Raw genomic sequence first — 13,338 nt, 5'->3', positions numbered from 1 at the left:
TCCACCCGCGGTCGCAGCCCCCTGGCGCCCCCCAGCCCCCAGCGGCCGGGCAGGGGAGTGCGGGGCGGGGCCGGCGGCCGCGCGGGTCTCCGCTGCCGCCGCCGCCGCCGCCGCCGCCGCCTCCGCCTGCCGCTCGGGCCGCCCGCTCGCCCGCCGCTGGGTGCGCTGCACGCGGGGGGCAGCCGCGGTGCAGAGGTTCATGCAGCGGCGGCGGCGGCGGCGGCTGCTGCTGCTGCTGCTGCTGCCGCCGCGGAGGCAGACAGACCGGGCGCTGCCGCCGCCGCCGCCGCCGCCGCCGCCGCCGCCGCCCTCCCCCGGCTCCATGCCGCCGCCGCCGCCGCCGCCTCCTCCTCCTCCTCTCCGGCGAGGGGCGGGGGGCTCCGGCCCCGGGTGGGCACCGCTCCGCGCAGCGCCGCTCCCCCCCCTGCCCTCGGCGGGGGCGCCCGCCGCCTCCTAGGAGCGCACGCTCCGCGCGCCCTGCCGGAGAGAGGGGGCGGGCGTGGGCGGGGGCCGGCGGGCGGGCGTCGGGGCGGCGGGGGACCCCGCGCGGCGGCCGGAGGAGGGGGCTTCCCCGGAGGATGCCCGGCGGCGGCTCCCCGCTCCCAGGCGCGAGCTGAGCCGGACCGGGAGCGGGCGGCGCGTCGCCATGCCGGCGTGACGGGCGCCCCCGGCTGCCCGCGCGGGCCCCCGCGCTGCCCCACGCCGCGCCGCGCCGGCGCCGGGCGGCAGGATGGGCTGTATCCAAAGCATCACCTGCAAGGCGCGGATCCGGCGCGAGAACATCGTGGTGTACGATGTGTGCGCCACCATCGACCAGTGCCCCACGCGCATCGAGGAGACCTCGCCCATCGTCCTGCGCTACAAGACCCCCTACTTCAAAGCCTCGGCCCGCGTGGTCATGCCCCCCATCCCCCGCCACGAGACCTGGGTGGTGGGCTGGATCCAGGCGTGCAACCAGATGGAGTTCTTCAACACCTACAGCGACCTGGGCATGTAAGCGACCGGCGGCGCGGTGCCGGAGCCGGGTCCCTGGCCCCGTCTCTCCTCCCCACCCCGACCCTCCCGCTCAGCTCCTTCTTAGCGCTCTCCCCATCCTCTTTCTAAACCTTCCTCCCGCCTCCTCTTCCACCTCCCTCCTCCCTGCGCTTTTGTTTCAGTGACAGGGCGGGTGTAGGGAGGCTCCTCGCGAAGGCATTTTCTGGTGGTTTGCTTCTGACTCTCCGTGAACGCGAGGAGGACGGTGCGGGGCGGCGAGAACACGACGAGGAGGGTTCGAGAGACGGGCGTCGGGGTGGCTGGCGAGTGCCCTGGGAGTTTCGGGGCGCCGTCTGGGCTTGGTGGGCGCTTCCCGGGAAGAGTTTGGGGGGACCTGTGGAGAGAGGAGCGGAGTGGAGTGCCGGGGGCGCACGGGCTGTGCCGCGCGTCCTTTGGAAAAGCCCGAGCGGGCTTGGAGGAGAAGGTCCCGGGCGTCCGAGCGGGACTCGCTGGTTCTGCCCTTGGTTCCCTCGACCGTTGGGTTTGAAACCTTGTGCCCCAGGCCGGGGAGCCTGCCGGCGTTAACATTCGGAGCCGCAGACCCGGCCGAGCCGCCTCTCCGGCTCGGCGCCCTCTGGACGAGGTGTGCGGCGGTGAGGAGCACCTTGTGCGAGCAGCCTGGGGCTGGCGTGGCGCGGTGTTTTCCTTGTGCTCCTGCGAAGCGCAGGTCCCTTGGCTGTCCAGGGTCCTTACTTACTCCACTCACAAACTGCGGCGCTGGAAGGGATTCCCCGGCGCCCACCGGCGAATCCTGCCGGCGAGCTGGGAGCTCTCCAACTTCCTTCAGCAGCGCCGCTCGGTGCGCGCGGGGCTGGGCGGCTGCGGGGAGACCCAGCGCCGTGGCGAAGCCGCGGCCGCGGCCAGGAGCCCACAGCCTGCCCCAGCAGCGCAGGCTGCGGGCCCTCGCGTCCAAGACTTTTTAGTTACTCGGTTTTCTCAACCTCCCTGCCAGCTCCCTTGCAGGAGCAGAGTCTGAGCAGTGGGCGGCTGCAGCGGCTAACGGTTTGGGGGCCTGCCTTCTACCTGTGTTGCGGTGTTGGTCCAGAGCACCCTACCTGCAGGCTGTAGGGAAACCCTTTCCTGGAAATTCGGCCTCGTGCCATTTATCACCCGAAGACTCTAGAACTTCCAAGGTTCATCTCCTGAATGTTGATATGGGGCGAGCGTGTTTCTATTTCGAAAGGTCAAACTATCCTTTCAGTGGCAGTTGGCAGGCTTTTTCTTGCATTCCGAGAGCATGTAAATTAACACTAGTCGTGGGTGCTAAAAGAAATTTTGACAGGTCGTTTTGTTCCCCTCACCTTCGCCTCAAAGAGTTGGAACTTTTCCCTTTAAGCACGGGATCTCATTGCTGGAGAGAGCTCATTCCTAGTGATGATGGGTGAGAGCCTAGTTTCTTCCTGTAATGCCTCTGCTCAGTGTGTGTTCTTATCTTTCTGGAAGACAGCTGGATGTAAGAAATGGGGGTGGGGGCCATATTATTTTAGGTGGATCATGCCGTTTAAAACCAGACACACCCTCAAAAGGATGATTATATCTGAACACACGGGTCTCTTAAAGTGGCTTTTGTAGAAACTGTTTCCAGCAAAGGCAGACAGAGCAAGCCCCAGACCAAGCAGAGGCTTTCCCTTTTGTCTCCCTGGCCCGGCTCTGATGGCAGTGTGCTCCTTGGCGGGGGTCGGGGCAGGGGGCAGTCATTGCAGTCTGGGGCCTCTGTAGAGGAGGCTGGGAGGGACTGAACAGAAACAGCCTCACTTTTCCCCAGACCGCACAGCCAGACCTCTCTGTTGCTCATATCTCTCGTGAATCAGTATATCAAAAGCCAACAAACAAATAATTTCTTTCCATAAAAGAAAATATATTCTGCCTCAGGAAGAGTCGAGTTGAGCTATAAACAGACATAGTAGTTGAACTTCCTTGGATCAGTGGGAGGGTGTGCCCACCACGGAACCAACTGTGATGGAGATGAGCTGGGGTTGGGTCTGAGGGACACATATTCCCCGACCTTACCTGACCGAATTCTTGCCTTTGGGGCTTGGGGAAAAGTTTTGCTTTTAAACTGCCACTATCAGTATTTTAAGATTCTTGGCGGTCATCTTGCTGCAGGGGAGCAGGAGTGTCCCCAAGAAATCATGAAGCCTGTTATTGTAGATCTGTGCCCAGGGTCTACCTGTCTTCGTGGTCGCAGCAATTGCGACCTTTGGAGCCCAGATTTGATTGAACCGATCTCCACAAAATGTTTATGACCTGAAAACTTAGCCAGTGCAAACTTTTTAATGGGACCTCATGTTGCATGAATGTCATCACAGCCTGTTAGTTATCTGCTTTAGCCAGTGTCTTGAGTTGGGGGCGGGGGGGAGTGGAGAACACCGCAGGCTGAATTTTCACCCTGTGCAATGCTGTTGTTCCATGAAGCATGATATGATCAGAGGGTTTAGCTTAGAAAGCTGCCTTTTCGACATTATAAAAGGGACTGCCAGAGGAAATCCACAATTGAAAATGGCAAGAAACTTCTAGTGACAGGCTTAAAAAGCAAACATGGGCTTTTGTGGTTTAGGGTTTCAACATTTCCAGGAAGGAGTTGGTTTCTGAAGGAGCATTTGAAATCGTTGATGATACTGATGGCCAGAGCATCGTTTGCACTTGAACTCATGTAACTTGGAATGTCCTCCCACGACCACATAGAACCCAGGCTGGGGAATACTTATGTCCCCTATTTATGTCTCCTGGGCCCTGGTGAATGCTGCCGATGCAGCCCTGGGGAGACAGCTGCAAGCCTTCCTCTTTTGGGGATGAAAGGCCTCTGGCTTTTCTCAGTCGTCCCATCAGTAAACAAATATTTACCAAGCGCCTCCCAGGTAAGGGCGCCAGCAAAGAAAGCAAAGGACCAGCAGGCAACTTCACTGTTCCTCAGGAGGAAGGAGTGTTCCCCAGGGTGTCAGAGAAATGCTGGAGACGGGGTTGGGAAAGCAGGCAGCGTGTTCTGGAGGCAGAAGGACTGGAGCTGGATGTGAGTGTGAGGAATGGATCAGGTTCACCTGGGGGGGTTGGGGGGGCTAATTCTTAAGGGGGACGAACAGCAAATACATGGAGTCAGGAAAAAAGAAGTTGTTCTAAGGGGACATAAGTAGGCTGGGGGAAGGGGAGCTGTCAGGTAGGAGAGCAGTGGGAGACGAGGTCCGAAAGCAGGCTGGGGTCTGTCCGGGAAGGCCTAGAACAGTGTGACCTGGAAGAGAAGGTTGAGGTCAGGTCATTGGAGCCAAGACAGAGTGTCGGGAGGCTCTTCCCACCTCCTTCAGACCATGTGGGAGCTTTTCAAGAGGGACACAAAAATCTTTGTGATGGAACAGCTTTGAATGCTAGAGCGCGGCACCCAAGAGGTTTCCTGAGTGAGGTTTGAACAAAGAATGGGGTTCATGTGTCAAGGACGGACGAGGTGAAGCCGGAGTGCAGGGCGAGAGCCAGCAGCAGCCCTCCCCACTCTCTCGGAGCCCCATGGGAGGCATCTTCCGAGCTGTAAGGGAGCTCTGGTCAGCCCGGGTGAAACTTTTTTAGGAGATCGTAGCTCACTCCTGCCTGTCTCTCTACTCTACTCTTCCTTCAGAGCCAATGTTAATGAGAATCTGACTCCACTAACCCACCTTGGTCGTCTGTTCATTTCGACCCAAGCTGGTTTCTATCCATCGCAGAATCGTTCTTGCTCAGTTTGTGACGTCCGTGTGACCAATCCAGGAGACATCGTTGAGAAACACTTGCTTTTTCAGCAACGACAGCTTCCTCCGTCTTGAATCACCCGCATCTTTTAGCTTTATGCCGTTTTTCTAGCTGTTTCTCTGTCTTACCTCGAAGTACCGTTCGTCAGGACGTTACTCATCTGATCCTCTCCCTGGTAATTTTATCCATCCCAACGGCAGCCTCTGTGTGATATGCAGTCACCTGTGGTACAGGTGTGTGTGTCTATGTAGTTTCCACTCGGCTGTCTCAAAGACATCTCAAATTGAATGGCTCCAAACTGGAACTCTTTTTTTTTTTTTTTAATGTTTATTTCTTTTGAGAGAGGGAGACAGAGACTCTCAAGCAGGCTCCACACGCAGCACAGAGCCCAACGTGGGTCTCGATCCCACAATGGCGAGATCACGACCTGAGCCGGTATCTAGAGTTGGGCGCTCAACCAGCTGAGCCACCCAGGCACCCCCAAACCAGAACTCTTGATTGCCACTATAGCTCCCTCCTCCCCAAATCTGCACCTCCACAGTCTTTCCCCCATCATGGTAAAGACCAGCCCCTGAGCTGCTCAGGCTGAAACATCCATGTGTCACCCTAGATACCCTCCCACGTGTCCGGTCCATCATCAAACCCTGCTGGTCCCATCTCCGAGATAGCTCTGTAATCCGGGCACCTATCTGCATCCACGCATACCCTCATAGGACAGGTCACTGTCAACTATCATCTGCTCCAACAGAGGATTTCTAGACAAACTTGCCACCTCCATTCTTGTCCCCACCCCCCACCTCCAGTCTCTTCCCCACCCAGGAGCCAAGTGATACTTTTGAAACGTAAGTGTTACCGCTTTCCTGCTTAAACTTTTTTACTGATAAATTCATTGCAGTCGGAATACAGTTTGAATTTGTATCCAAATTCAAGGGACAGCCTCTTCCCTGGTCTCTGAATGTCTGTCCTCAAGCCGTGTTGGCCTGTTTCCATTTCTTCAAAAAACCCAGCTTCACCCCAATTCAGAACTTTGCCTGCGCCGCTCTGTGTCTGACGTCCTCTGCTTGCTCACCCTTCTCTAGAAGATTCCTACTTCTCAGTCACGTCTAAGCTGGTACCTCCTCAGAAGCCACTCTGATTTCACAGTTTAAATTCAGGTTCTTCTGGTCTCCTCGAGACACTATTCTTTTACTTGCTACAGTTAGCGAGAATGTAATTGTATACTTATCTAACACCTGACCCTTCTACTGCCCCATGAAAGCAGATACTGTATCCATTCTCTTCCGGTGAAGAGTGCACAGCTCCTAGCAGATACTCCATAAACATTTGAAAAAAATAAATGAGCCATTTTTTTCTGACCTCAGTGAGGCTATGTCACCTTCAACAAATCCTGTCTCTCTTCAAAGTCAGCTGTTCATAGTAAACCCAAGGCTAACCCTACCAAGCTCTCGAACTCTAGACATACGCGCCGTCACTTAGCACGGACACAGTTTAATGCCATTTTGCTTTTGTGTCATTTCATCCTGCCTTTGCCCCAGCAGATCCACTGCGTCTCAGAGCAGGGCTTCTGTCTGTCGCTTCCTCTGTCTCTGTGCAGTAATCTGTGCACCACGAGTCACGCTCAGCAAACGCGGAAGCCTCACTTTCCTGTCACCTGTGATAAAGTGGCATCCAGGGCCTGCCCGAGGAGAGGTAACATAGAGACCTTGTCATAGCATGTCACCTGCATCGCTGACTCGTGGCCTGACTCTCAGGACCTGGGTACTTTAGCATTTAGCGTCATTTCCCCCAAAGCTAGCACGCCCCTTCTTGTTCACAGCTGCGTGCTGCCTGCGTGTGCAGTATGGCTTTGCGGGTGGCTCTCACTGGTCGTAGAGGTGCCTCCTTTGGGCATCTGATAAGTCCCCAGGCCGTTGCACCAACAACCATCCCCCATTCCTGTTTCATCACTGGATGGGGGTGGGGGGGGCATGATCTGGAAGTAGCTGGAGCTGCTCCCCACCGGAAATGTTGGGGACTCCCAGTCTAGAGCATCAGATGGGAAACAGGATGCACTTCCCTTCTTAGAGTCCTGAGTGCCCTTGGAGGGGGCGGTGGCCTAACCCTTTGCCTCTAATCTTCCCCATCTGGGAGAAAGGGAGCTGCAGCAGATTAGCAGGCCTTATCAGGAAGCACTAAGCTCACTGGAGATAAAGCACAACCCCGGGGCTGGAGGGAGTGGGAGGAACCAGAGGAGATTTCAGGAAGAGGGTTCGAAAGGGAGTTAAAAACGTGGCTGGGGGAACCCAGGATGCTAAAATACAACCGGGCACTGGGTGGACGGGACGGCAGGGTGTCAGTGACCTTGCACGGGGCAGCAGAGGCAGATGCTGTCTTTGGGGCCCGGTCTGCAGACGCTTCATGTTCCAGGTTAAGAGAGAAGGGGCGTCTGGGTGGCTCAGTCGGTGAAGCACCCGTCTCTTGGTTTCAGCTCAGGTCATGAGCTCACAGTTTGTGAGTTCGAGCCCCACATTGGGGTCCTCTCTACCCCTCCCGCACTCACTCACTCTCTCTCTCTCTCTCTCTCAAAATAAATAAGTAAACTTTAAAAAAGAAAGAGAAGGCTGGCCGCTGCTGCGGCCTAGGGAGGCGCAGTGTTGCCAAAGGCCCCAAGTAGGTGATTCTGTAGCTCCCTTCTTGTTCAGCCACTTGGGTCACAGATAACAGAGGGCTGCCCTCTCTGATGTGTTCACGCTGAACAGGCCGCAGGAAGTGGCTGCGATTCATAAATGGCTATCATGAGAAAAGAAATGATGTCAAGTTCGCCGTAACAGAGCATTCTGGTGAGCACTCCCAGAGAGGCAGGGCCCGTGGAGGGCCGGGGTCCCTGGCAGGGGTCAGGGCCCGCACGGCAACCACAGAGAAGTGCCCACACCGACAGTCCTGCACAAGCTGCCCGTCTTTCTCGCCGGCCCTCCCCTGTCACTGAGGCGCCCTGGAAGTTTTGCCGAGGGTTGTAGACGGAGGGGCCGGTGTGTTGAGGTGGGAGAACCATTCCCATCAGGGAAAGCCTCCTGAGTCTGGGAGATGCTGCTACCGAAGGGCCACGGGGGGGGAGGGCCACGAAGGCAGGGGACAAGATGACACGGAAGGTCTCTGCGCCGAGTGCTTTCCACACACGGCCTCCGGGAATCTCAGCAGCCAGGGGGGTGCTTCTGTGGCCGGGAGGGTCAGTAGCGGGCCCAGGGCCTCAGGGGCCAAGCGGCCCTGCCAGGAGGCCTGGCTGGGGCTGCCATCAGCCCATCACTGTGTCTGGTCCACGGCCTTAACTCCTAGGAAGGAGGCGCTCTGAACTCGCTCTGTGGAATATTGCTGTCCCCCGACGGTTCGCTGGTCCTTTCCGAAGCGGACCTAGTTGTAGTGTCTGCTCAGATCTGTCTTATTTCCTCACTCCTCGGGAAATGGAGAAAGTTGTCCTGAGGTCACGGATGTGGGCGTCTCAGAGCTCCCGCTGAGGGCAGACGTTAGCAGGGTCTTTGGGGGCGAGGGGTGCAGAGAAGGCAGGGAACCAGCTCTGTCCTCGCCCAGAATCTCGTTCCCTGGGAACAAGGGAACGCCTCCTTGCCTCACAGGGACCCCACGCCGGCCAGTCTGGGCTGCAGGTTTTAGGCCCATGCCTCCTCCAGGAGCTTCCTTGAGGGGCCCGTGTCAGCCCTCATGGGCAGCATGACAGTCACCCAGACCCCTCAGTTAGCTGGACTTCAGAGTCTGTTTGTCCCTCAGACTCTCCAGACAGTTGCTGTCTGGATGGACGATCAAGAACAGAAGGCAGATCACTTGTGGTGGTGGAAGGACCCTGGGCTTGCGCGTCGGCTCAGAGGACATACTCCTGGCACTGTCACTCCTTTCCCAGCCCATGCTGTTCCAGCTCAGGAAGGAGCTGCGGACTTTCCAGCCCTGGGTGGGCAGATGAGGACCAATACCTGAAGTGATTTGCACCCACATGACGGCTGGTGTGTCCGCTGTCATTCATGTACTTGGTTCTTTCCATATAGACAGATCCTGTCTCTATACAAAGGAGACTTCACACAGGCACCCTGACAATGATCACAGACACGTTGAGGACAACCGTTATTCCCATTTTAGATGAGTAAGCAGAGGCCCGAAGAAAGAGACTACGAAGTGTGCTCAAGGTCACCCTGGCAGGCACTGGTTGGGTCAGGCCTGGTGCCCAGGCCTCCCAACTCCTGCCCTAGAGCCTTTGTGTGCCAAGTGCACAGTCAGCCAGCCCTGGACAGGAGCCGGGGACAAGAGAGGTCATCCTGAGAGCCGCGCACACTGAGCACCCCTGGGTCAGTCAGCATTTGTGGCCTGTGAAGACCAGAGAGGGGCAGAGAGGAACATCGAAATGCATTCAGCAAAAGCAAAGAGAAATTTTCGGGCTGTCAGATTAAACTGAAATAAATAAGACCTTGGCGTCTGATGGCACCCCAGCGGGGTCTCTGTGACAGGCCTGCCTCAGAAAGCCTCTGGCTGGCCTCCTCTCTTGGGGCCTGACCTTTCCAAGCTGGCTTTGGGCCCGCATCAGGCCCGGGCGCTCCGAGGCTGTCAGAGGTCTGGCTAATGGGAAGTGATAAACCGGTCAGCATCCTCGCTCAGCAGGCCCTGCGGCATCTTGAAGAGGCAGGCGGGCTGAGGAGATCAGGGCTTCTGGGCATGAGGGGTGCCCTCGACAGGCTTTGGCAAATTGGAAACGGCCAGAAACGGGCCAATGAGATGTTGCTTTGCTCTAGAAATGGGAGTAGGGGGCCGGCGTCAGGGGCTGGGGTATGTGGGGACTGAAAGGCATGAAGGGGACTTAGATGGGCTGGTTGTGGGGGAGCAGGGTGCCACCCTTTTGTCCTCCTACTGAGAGCCCCCCGCTGAGCCTCCAACCCCAGGGGGTGGCCTCCACCTACGGCTGACTCAATCCAAGACCAAATTTTTCTTTTTTTCCAGTGACTCAAATAATGGAGAATCTGTTTCAAACCTTCCTGAATAAGCTTCCCAATTTTTAAGAAAGATAAGAAATTTGTGGGGCGCCTAGGTGGCTCAGTCGGTTAAGCGTCCAACCTCGGCTCAGGTCACGACCTCGCGGTTCGTGGGTTCGAGCCCCGCGTCGGGCTCTGTGCTGACAGCTCGGAGCTGGGAGCCTGCTTCAGATTCTGTGTCTCCTCCTCTCTGTGCCCCTCCTCTGCTCACGCTCTGCCTCTAAATAAATAAACGGACAAACATTAAAAATAAATTTGTGCCATAAAACTAAACCCACACTCCCAAGATTTCTTCGTGACCTTTGATGCTGGGGAGGCTGTCTTATGCTGGGCCACACGTGCACTTCAAGGAAGGGGTGGGTATTGGCCTATTCTGTTGTCTGTCTGCCCTTGAGGCCATAAGCAGCTTACTCAATGATAGTCAGCCATTTGTTGAACATGCGTCTAGTGCTAAATGCCTCATGTGCCCGTCTGCGAAGTAGGGCCGTTCCTTTCCCCATAGTAGAGATGAAGAAACTGAGGCCCGAAGGGGTTGAGTAACTTGCCTGGCATTGCCCAGCTAATCAGAGACAGAGCCAGGATTGGAAGCCAGATTTCCAGAGACTCTGTGATGTTACAAGCCTCATTAAGGGTTGAGTGAATGAATGAACAAACGAGGAAATACAGGGTGTTCAGGAGACGCTTGAGTGCTTGCTTTTGTCCTTACTGAGCAGACCCGGGGAACAAAGGGTTTAATCAAATTGGAAATCACCGGCCTCCTCGCCTCCCAGCTGGTTTGCTCAGCTGGTCGTGACATGACGTTAATGAGACAGGGGTCTTGGGGTCGGACCCAGGGGACCCTTTTGGCACCCGAGTCAGTGTTTTTTACCCTTCCGGCTACCAGTCACAGCAGAGTCTAAAGAGAAACACCCAGAAAAAGGCAGGTAGTGGGTCAGCAGAATCATCTGTGAGTCACAGAGTGTTAGGGCAGCATGGGAGCTCATCTTGCCCACCAGCTCATCTTACAGACAGGGACACCAAAGCCCAGAGAGGGGCTGTGACACAGCCAGTGAGTGGCACCACCAGGCCTCAGACCCACGTCCTTCCGACTCCCCGCAGCCCTAGTCTATAAAGTAGTAATTGGGTCACCACGTCTGATTTTTTCATCCCTGCCCCCACCACCCTGCACGCTGTTTGCTGAAGGTCCAGGTTTCTGGACAGAGATGGCCACCCGCCCAAGAGAGGAAGCCACACAGAGGACAGGAAGAACCCGGCCCTCGGCAGCACAGAGGGGAGCTCGGATCAGCCCAAGGGATGTCTACACAGCTGCCAGGAACAGAGAGACCAGCCTATTCCCAGTGTCCACAGACAGTGATTAGCAAGCAAGAAAGGAGAGGGTCTCCCCAGAGAGGCGCATCACAGATGGCAGGAAATGGGAGGGTTTGGCAGCCCACGGGGGGGGGGGGGGGGGGGGGGGGGCGGAGGGGCGGGGGGAGGGATGTATGGAGAAATTGGGATTCTGCCTGGGTGCCCAGCAGCCCAGAATCCCTCTCCCCCACTTCGTACTCCCCTCCCACCCAGGTGCTGATGCTGTACGTGGGCCCCCTGGCTCGCTGCCCACACACAGGCAGGGTGGCTTCAGGGTCCCTGGCAGCTCCAGAAGAAACAAGATCCAAGTGGTGTCAAGGATGACAGATTGTGAGGGGCTGGGGGCCCTCCCCTGATAGCAGGGCTCAGCTGGGAGGCCCCCGTGGAGCAGAACAGATGGGGAGAGTCTGAGAGGGATATCCTAGCAGCCTGGAGACTCTGTTTCTGTTGTGGCTTTTAGTTGGGTTTCTCTCCATTTTTGGGGGGGGAGGGGGTCTTATTTTTTGTTAACTTGAGGCACTTTAGCAGGGGGCATGATCGAAGTGGGCTGTCTGCTCACTGTAAAGAAGGGAGGGGGGGACGGGAACAGAAACGAGCCGGTCAGGGCCAACGCACCGCTTGCCCGTTGTGGGATTTAAGGAGGGTCTAGAGGAAGGACTGCAGAGGGGACCGTGTGTGCCTCTCAGCAGCCTGTCACTTCTGCCCGTCTGGTGACTCCAAAACTGTGTCTTTGTACCACTCCAGGCTGCCTATCAGTCGTGATGACTAGAAAGTCAGAGCAGTGTCACGTGGTCTGTCCCCCTCTTACACGGTCCTGTTCCAGCCTGGGCCTCCCTCTCAAAACTTGGCACTAGAACCTACCTCTGGACCTCCCTGGAGGAGGACGCTCCTTCAAATCTCCTGGCCTAGTTGGGCCCCTCGGCAGTGTCCCCCTTGGCCTGCGGGGCCTTTTCAAGTCCCTGTCCATCACGTGCAGTATCTCTTGAGTCCGTGTCGACCTTTCCCTGCCTGGTTTCTGGCCCTCTGCTTTATCTCGGGTCAGTCTCTCTTACTCTGTCAAGCTGCTGGGCCTTAGCCAGATGCCTGCCCCAGCCCCGTGTCCTCCTGGGTCCTCCCTGTCGGGCTCCCTCTTTCCATCTGAGGTGGGAGGGAGAAATGTAGAGGGGGTCCTGACCGGAGGAGCAATGCTGTCCTTTGCCCCAAAAGCCCGTGAGCCACCCTGTCCTCCTCATACCTTCTAAACCTGCACTGGGCTACCGTCGTCTCGTGGTGGGGGCGGGGAGGGTTTCAAAAGCCATGGAAAGAGCTTTATTTTTTTTAAGTTTATTTAGTTAGAGAGAGAGAGAGAGAGAGCACAGGAGGGGCAGAGACAGAGAATAATCCCATGCAGATCCTGCTGTCAGTGCAGAGCCTATGTGAGGATTGAACTCACGAACCGTGAGATCATGACCCGAGCCATAATCAAGAGTTGGACGCTTAACCGACTGAGCCACCCAGGTGCCCCCATGGAAAGTTCTTTATAAGGAAAATCGTTTGGGACTGAAAGGGGCAACCAAACTAGAGTTCTGGAAGACTGGCAATGCAGCTGAAACTCAGACAAGACCAGAGGACTGGGGACATCCCCAGAGTGGGTGGGGCTGGGAGGGGGCCGGTCCACTCACAGAAGTCTGTACCAGAGGGATAGGGTATGAAAGAAGTTTGAGAACATGGTTCACTGCCCTTGTCCTCTTGGTGGCCATCAGAAAGGCCTGGGTGTCAAGAGCAGACCCTAAGATGTGGGAAAGAGGACAGTTGATGAGGTGTGGATGGGGCCCTGGGAAGCCACAGTCAGCCTGGTTCCTGCCCAGCAAGGCCGGACAAACTCTTGACCTTCTGTCCTGCCCTGCCTGCTGGGTGTGAACTTGGGAGACCCGGGCAGGGCTGGTGCTGATCTCACTCCCGCCCCAAAGCCAAGAACAGCTACCCTTGGTCTTCTTTGCTAAAAAGCCCCTAGGGTAACAGTCTCTGGTCAGGTAGCTGAGCTGAGTGGCCCCAACTAAGGGGTGCCAGAGACAGAAGGGAGGGCTGGGGCCGGGAACCCCGAGGTGGCCCCTCTGAGGCCAAGATGGCGTCCTCCTGCTCCGGCCACTGTCTCATCTTCTCTCAGGTGTCTCTGAGAGAGGTCACCTTTTCCGAGCCTGAGTCCCACAGGGAATATCACCACCTGGGTGTACCTGTGGGGTCCCTTAATCACTAT

General features: G+C 56.9%; 1 protein-coding gene across 2 annotated transcripts in view; it reads left to right on the top strand.

Annotated features, from left to right (window-relative positions):
- Window positions 1–560: 560 nt before the first annotated feature.
- Window positions 561–13,338, top strand: part of FAM78B (family with sequence similarity 78 member B) — a 90,432-nt gene continuing 77,654 nt past the window's right edge. For both annotated transcript variants that reach the window (XR_008293002.1, XM_053208941.1), the window contains exon 1: window positions 561–993. Coding sequence is in view for 1 of the 2 variants with exons in the window: in XM_053208941.1 (XP_053064916.1) it covers window positions 731–993 (263 nt within the window). In the remaining variant the exon portion in view is untranslated. The remainder of the gene's footprint in view (window positions 994–13,338) is intronic.

This window comes from Acinonyx jubatus, chromosome E4 (assembly GCF_027475565.1).
Source record: "Acinonyx jubatus isolate Ajub_Pintada_27869175 chromosome E4, VMU_Ajub_asm_v1.0, whole genome shotgun sequence".
Lineage (NCBI taxonomy): Eukaryota > Metazoa > Chordata > Mammalia > Carnivora > Felidae > Acinonyx > Acinonyx jubatus.
Note: the sequence above shows the minus strand (reverse complement) of the source record. Positions and strands in the feature narration are given on the sequence as shown.